Raw genomic sequence first — 7,754 nt, 5'->3', positions numbered from 1 at the left:
ACGCTGCAAACTACGGTGCCTGTGAGAAGACATGGTCGGTTCACTTAGTTTTGTCATTGCCACGAAATAATAATTCGTGGGAATGTGATAATGTGTCGTGGCCATGAGATATTAATTTGTGGGAACGTCATCATGTCGTGGCCTCAAGATGCTATGTTGAGGGAACGACATCCACTTCTCTTATGTTGAGGGAACGGCATATTTTTCTCGTGGCCATGAGTTTAATGCGTAAACAAACCTGCGTGACCATAGCAACCCAGGATTATCAGAGATGTATTCATTATAATATTTATTTTGAATTAGGAAAATATGATATTATTTATTATAGAAAATATTTTATTATTAAATTATTATATTAACCATATGCATTGGCTACCGGACTTTATTACGTGCCAGTGGCTGCTCTAGAGTGGTGCTTGACATCAGAAACTTGCTTAGCCCCTAGATTCATTAGTAAATGAAAACACAACAGGCTCATTTATCATTTATCTGACAATTATGCCAATACAGTTTTGACATGATGTGATGATAAATAAGCGTGTTGTGTTTTCATTTACAAATGAATCTGTTTATTCATTCATTATTATAACAATTATTCATTCAGTTTATTATTTATTCATGATAAACTTCATTTGAATGCTGACTATCACACCCAATAAATTCCCGTAGCCAAGGCATATGGTTATTATAATAATCTAATAATGAAATACTTTCTATAATAAATAATATAATAATTTCATTAATTGAAAATAAAATATGAATGAGTTGCTATGGTCACGGAGGTTTGTTTATTATCGACTTATTATCACGTTCCCACGAGTTATTATGTCGTGGCCACGACAAAAAACTAAGTGAACTGACCATGTCCTCTCACAGGCAACGTAGCAAACAATTAAAAATGCCCCAAATGAGTTAAGTCATGATAACAATTTGATATTTAACTGCGACCCATTAAAGGATCGTTCTACAGCTTTGCGAGCGAGACCTTGTGAAAACATTTTTTTGAGAATAAACTCTGCATGGATTCATAATACACTAAGTCAGCCCTTCAAAATGAAGTCTCAACCAAAGTGATACTTCTAATCTATTTCTATTTCAAATAGATTTGATAATACTTGAGTCTATTACATCATCAAACAAGCAAACATTTTTTGAAAGCACTGGGCATTTATTTAACTCCTGATGTGTTTTGTTGGGCGATGGAATTTCCGAGGTGATTGTTCTTTTCAGTGTTTTCTCTCTTTTGTTTCTCAGTGCTGTAAGCCCCTCCCTCAGGCCCTCTCTACCTCATGATTCAATCCCTCTCTTCTTTGTTAATCAGCGGGGATCCTGTGTCAGTTGACACAATGATGCATGACTCTGTTTCTTCTGTTTTGCTTTCTATATCTAATAAAGCACAAAATTTGCACAATGCCCGTCTCTTTAACTCCCCTTTATTTCCTACACTGCTCCTGTTGGGGAGTAAAGCTTGCTGCTGAGGTGTATTGGGGAGAATTTATAATTTAGAGTTCTGTATCCTGCATGAAATGTTTCCTTATTGTACAGTGTGAATGACAGCATACAAAGGAAGGACCTTGGTCCTCCTCCACAAACGACAGGCTTCTTTTCCAGCATTCAATTTATTCAGGATTTAGAGAATAACAGAAGCACAGCATTTACACTCAAAACATTTCATGTTAGTGCATGTGATTAAGGACAGTAGCTTGTAAACTACCTACACCTCCAGTGCAAATGAAAATGATCCAATAATGGCTAATGTACAGGAGTATATGGCGGATGGGGGTATATAGGAGGTATATGAAATTTTAGCTATTACTCTGATTCCCTTTTTTTTTATTTGAGTAGTGACACCACACTATCTGCAGAGCTGCAAGAAAACCGTGTTTCCTTTTACATTTCTTTTGGACACTGGGATGTCACAAATATTTTCAAATATATCTTGAAATGAGTCACAGGGTGGGAGCTACCAAGTTTACTTTCAGCATTATGAGAAGAGAATATTCTGGGAGGCTAAATTGTGACGAGTTCACTTCATAGATGAATAGTTCTGTCAAATTAATTGCTTCAACAAGATTCAACAATCTTGATGTATTGTATTAACTTGGACACATATCACCACTTAATCTACACTGAGAGATATACAATGGTGCTTGCATTATTCTATATTCACGATAGCTTTGAGCCATATGTTTCTCGGGCTCACTGCTCCTGTCATTTGTATTCAAGAGATATGTCGGACTCGATACTTTCAGGCTCTCATTCACAGAGTAGAATGAGTCACAAGCCTGAGGCCATCTCTGAAAACACTGCAGCAAAGATACGGGGAACAGATGGACATTTTAATTTCCTGTCTGTTATCCAGTAAGTCCCTCAGGCACTTGGCCAAAAACACTCCCCAAAAAATCCATTGCACTGATGTTTGATGTTTGCATTTGGCACATTTGTGAAGGGTAGGTCTGCTTCTTCCCTTCACCTCCTAAGACCCACCATGCTTTCACTTAGGTCCCAGAGCCGTTTAGCAGTAAGGTCATCGGTGGCTTTAGAAAGCAATTGTTCTTCTTCGCAATTAGAGAAGCATTTTCCAGACACACCCTCAACTTCAGGCGAGCATGCCAGGTACAGTGGGGTCTGAGCACCCTCCAGTGGGCTTTTGAAGAACAACCAAGAGACCAGCAAAAAAAGAGGCTTAATCAGCAGGGGGATGTTGACGTGCCGGCCCAATCTGGTCCTTACGATACCTGGAGTGAGGGCATTTACAGTTACCCCAGTACCATCCAGCCTGCGTGCCAGCTCACGAGTGAATAGTAGGTTGGCAAGCTTGCTCTGGCTGTAGCAAAAAGCTTTGTTGTAATTCTGTTCGCTGTTCAAGTCCTCGAAGTTGATGCTGCCATACTTGTAGAGCTTGGATGAGACCACGATGATACGGCTGGAAGCCGACTGCTTCAGGAGGTCCAGCAAAAGATTTGTCAGAAGGAAGTGACCCAGGTGGTTTACTCCCAAATGCATTTCATAGCCCTCTTCTGTCCTACTGTATGGACACTGGTAGAGACCAGCGTTGTTGATAAGAACATCAATCCTTGGCTCTTCCTAATTTTGTAACACAATTAGGAGTTTAGAGATTTGAGTTTGTGTACATCTAAAACACTTAATTTATCTTAAGAAAACAACTATTTATGTGGTAAAACATATAGTCATTTGGTTGGTTAAGACTGAAATTTAAAAATACAGATAGACTAATATCCTCAAGTCTTCTGGTATGCTGTTTCAGAGGCATAAACTGTAGATGGTGAAAACCTCAAGGAGGCTGTCTGAAGAGGTTGTCATGGGACACGGGTATAAGAGTGAAAATGCTTATTCTATCCAACAGGATTTTATGTAGCCAGATTAACACTTGTTGCAGAAAACGTAACTAAAATGGCTTCATATAAATGTCTGATAAATCTAAAATGGGACATCAGGACTGGTTGTTACATGGGGAAGTTGTTACAGTGGTTGTATGTGAGTAACTAGAAGGTTAAGTAAAACCAATATGCATTATATTAACTATATAATGAAGGGTCAGGCTCAGGCCTGCACATGTGTTATGCCATAACTTCATTTAATTTTAAAATAGCTGTATTTATCGTTAAGTTTTGTAATAAATGTTAACACCATGGAAAGATTGAAAAATCAATGTAATTGTAATTTTTTTATTTTGCTTTCAATAAGGCAATCAGCAAAATTATATATACTGAAAACAATTAAAAATCCCTAATACGAGATAAGTCATGATAACAATTTCGCTGCGACCCATTAAAGGATCGCTCCAGAGGTTTGTGAGTGAGAATATTTCAAAATATTTTCGAGTATTAGGATTCATATTACACTAAGTCAGCCCGTCAAGATCAAGTCTCAACCAAAGCGATATCTGACACTTCTAATCAGTTATAGTTCTAGATAATTCATTAATTTCTGTTGGCCAAAATAATAGTTTAGCAATTTTGTGTATTTCATGTGATATTTTTTTCCATCTCTGCTATTTCATTTTTAAAGTTGAATGAAAATCTATTAAATGGGTATTTAATGGCAGGTTCCTATTGATGTTAAGACAATAACGTGTGTCCCATACCCGGAAATTTACTTTAAAAAAAAATCAACCCTGTGAAAATTATTGTCTGGACCTAAAAGTGTGACAATCAGTCCAGTTCCCATTTATTTCATTATTTACAATTTATCAAGGTACAGTACCAAAACACCTGCAGTTACTACAATAATGGTATAATAATCATATTAATATGAGATGATAATAATATGCAGTTACATTAATATGTGCTTCAAACATTGGAAGAAGTTATTTTTCATGACAGTGGTGGCTAGAACTAAGTTGCCACAGTTTAACTGCGCTAACAATAATTGTAATAACTACAGTTATTATATTTCACATCAGGTCATACATCATATTTCACATTATATATGACATTTCACGTCATATTCGGGACATTGGATAGCTCATTTCACTGAGAAACAGGCGTGCTCACTGCTTGACCTTAAGTTACACAAAATGTGTTAACACTTTTCATGGCTTATGTTTCACAATTTTCTCAATGATTTCTGCCTGTTTGAGCCATTTCTACGTTCAAGTATTTATACTTCATGGTGTTGTAGCCTATATTTAATACCATGCAACCCAGTTTCAATGCTAAAAGAGAAAGAGACAGCTGTAAACAAACCCTGATAACTTCCTCGCAGAAGCTGTGCACAGACTGGAGCGACGCAAGGTCCAAGTGTCTGATCACGACCTCTCCCTGATTCGCACCGGCTTGATTCTTGATGTCCTGGGCCGCCTCCTCAGCCCTCTTCCTGTCCCGACAGGCCATGATCACACGGGCCTGCAGCTTCAGCAGCTCCGCCGCCATCGCCTTCCCGATGCCGCTGTTCGCCCCGGTCACTATCACAGTCTTTCCGCGCATCAGACTAGCTGGGTAGCTCCGTGATCTCAGCGCTTTCCGCCTGGAGAGTATTCTCCGGGCAATGAGGAGAACCCCACCGCCAAGGACAGCGGCTAAAATGACCGCCGCAGACATCAGCGCAGTGTTGAATGACAGAGTGCGTGTGAGCGCCACGGACCACATCACCCAGAATGCATTGCGTTGTTATGGTTTTAAATACATTTTCCTATTTTTGATATTGACAGTTCAAGCCTTCTGGTTTATTACACGATATACTGCAGAGCTTAATCACTATAATCTGATTGAGAAGTACATTCATTAATTATTTCATTAGTTACTAATTTCTAAATTATGTAGTGGATATAACGTGTGTGTGTTTGTGTGTGTGTATATATATATATATATATATATATATATATATATATATATATATATATATATATATATATATATATATATATATATATATATATATATATATATATATATTCTTTGGAAATCTTTACTTCACATCAATCCAAAGCAAAATATATATTTTACTGCACCACTTAATTTCCTAAATAAAAGTTGTTTGTTTTATCTTTAATACTTAAGAATAAAAAAAAAAAAAACGTGACCTTCCTTGTATTTAACCCTCTGGAGTCTAAGGGTATTTTTGGGGCCTGGAGAAGTTTTGTCATGCCCTGACATTTGTGCTTTTTTCAGTTTCTTATAAACATCTGAATGGTTAAAGTCTAATCTCACTGTAATCAACACAAACTGGGCTATAATAATATGTGAGCAGCATGTATGTACATGATTGTGTTTTTGAGAAAAAAAATGTTATGCGTGGTTAGTGAAAAACTAAAAATGTTAAATCACTTGAATAAGGCAATAAAACACATGGAGAACTAGAGCTTGTAGCCTAGAATTTTTCTTTCTAAATTATGTGAAAATTATCTTGTTTACTCACTTACAGAAAACAATATATTGATTAAAATTTTCTAAGACACTTTTTGTTGGTAAAAGTCATATCCGAGTAGGCGTCAACTATCATGAATATCATTGTGATTTACACCTGAGAAGACAAAGGCCTGCATAATGAGCTGCATAATGAGCCGTTCAGTCATCTGTGCCACTGAGAGGGAAGAGTTACAAGTAAGAATGTAAGGACAAAATAAATGTATATTATTTTATGTTTGTAGTTTATTTAGAATATATTTAATTATCCCACAACATAATTTAATATCCACTTGGGAGTTCAGTTAAACAGTTTATTAGGAACAATCAAAGCGAACTTTTAAACTGAATTTTTTGCACCATTAATCAAGTCACACAATCCTTCAGAAATCCTTTTAACAATCTGATTTTCTACAAAAAAAACACACATTTATTGTTATTATTATCTTTATTATTATTAATGTTGAAAAGAGCTGAGAATATTTTTTCAGTTTTTTATTTTTTTTGGGGGGGAGGGGTAAATTGAAAGAACAGCATTGTTTGTTACATTTATTACAGTTACATTTATTTGTTACATTTATATTATTTACATCAAGCTTTTGAAGGGTATAGTGTTGTATATTGTTATTGAAACTTCATAATGTTTCACTTGATTATACATTTAGTCAGGAATTATAGTTTGGAAAAAGTCTAACTAGTAAAATGTTTACACGTTATGTGAAAACTAGTACAAGTATATAAATGAATAAAAAGAGACTTACTCATGTTTATGATCTCTGCTGAATAAAGTGCTTCATTCTTTTTTTCTGAGGAAATCCTCAACCACATCACATCTTCTTGGGGTGAATTATGTCTTATTCCTCTCATCGCGAAGCAAACAGTAAAATAAAAAAAACTTGAAGAACAGTCTCGCTGTGTTGTCTTCTGTTATGGGCGTATTCAAGCCGCACGCTTCATTTTTAATCTGAATAGAGCGTTCAGCGCGGGGGCGTGGTCACATTAGAAGATAATGAATGGATCCGTGAAAAACGGACATCGCATTGTTTTCATATGGATTACTTTATCACAGAATATTTGTTCGGCAGCATTTGTTTAGTTTAAAAGACGACATGTCAGGCTTTCTATAGATATATCTCTCATGTCTCTTCGTTGAGTATTCAATTAGTTACAGGTCATTTTAATGACGTGTTTGTAAATAAAGATCAGCGCAGACAAAGGCTGCAGACAGCACATCTTGTTTTTTTTTATTTTTTATAAATGCACAAAGTTTTGTTGTTATTATGTCTGTATGCAAAAAAAGTAGACCCTTTACAGATTCGATTGATGTATTGCTCTTATCTGTACGATCAAAACTGAAAGTGTAATTTAAGTACTTGTCAGGATTATCAGGAGAAAATAACTCATGACGCGTATACGCAGGGCCGTAGCTGGGGTTTGCGGGGCCCCGGTGAAGGTTGTACCAGTGGGCCCTGTTTGATATTGTTTAATTTGTATGTTCATTCATTTTTATTTATTTGTGCCATTAACACAATGTTTCAGTTTTTTCAAGTTTGTAGGTGACCAGGTACAGAAATTTAATAATTAAATGTAAAATAGCACTGAATAGTCTTCAATGTAAAAATGAAAAATACAGTCAAACCAAAATTTATTCAGACACCTTCAACATTTCTCACATAATTACAGTTTATTTGCTATCGCTTGTAAAATGGTTATAAAATATGACAAGAACTTAGAATTAAACTGTGTCAGAACAAATTAGTCTTGATAATGTCATAACTTTGATAGAAATATATGTAATGGGTTACAATCAACCAAAACTACAGACAACTGTTATTATGACAATATTAACACAACTATAAATACTTTGTTGACCGATTACCAAACAAT

At 35.8% G+C, this 7,754-nt stretch overlaps 1 protein-coding gene across 1 annotated transcript; it reads right to left on the bottom strand.

The window, feature by feature from the left end:
- Positions 1–1,167: 1,167 nt before the first annotated feature.
- LOC132091938 (retinol dehydrogenase 14-like) lies at positions 1,168–5,063 on the bottom strand. The gene is made up of 2 exons (XM_059498012.1): positions 4,710–5,063; positions 1,168–3,087 (listed from the first exon to the last, which is right to left on the bottom strand). Exons 1-2 carry the CDS (start codon positions 5,061–5,063, stop codon positions 2,470–2,472), a joined length of 972 nt encoding a protein of 323 aa, XP_059353995.1. The 3' UTR covers positions 1,168–2,469.
- Positions 5,064–7,754: the final 2,691 nt, after the last annotated feature.

The sequence above is a fragment of the Carassius carassius genome, chromosome 18 (genome assembly GCF_963082965.1).
Source record: "Carassius carassius chromosome 18, fCarCar2.1, whole genome shotgun sequence".
Classification (NCBI taxonomy): Eukaryota; Metazoa; Chordata; class Actinopteri; order Cypriniformes; family Cyprinidae; genus Carassius; species Carassius carassius.
This window is presented reverse-complemented; position numbering and strand designations above follow the sequence as displayed.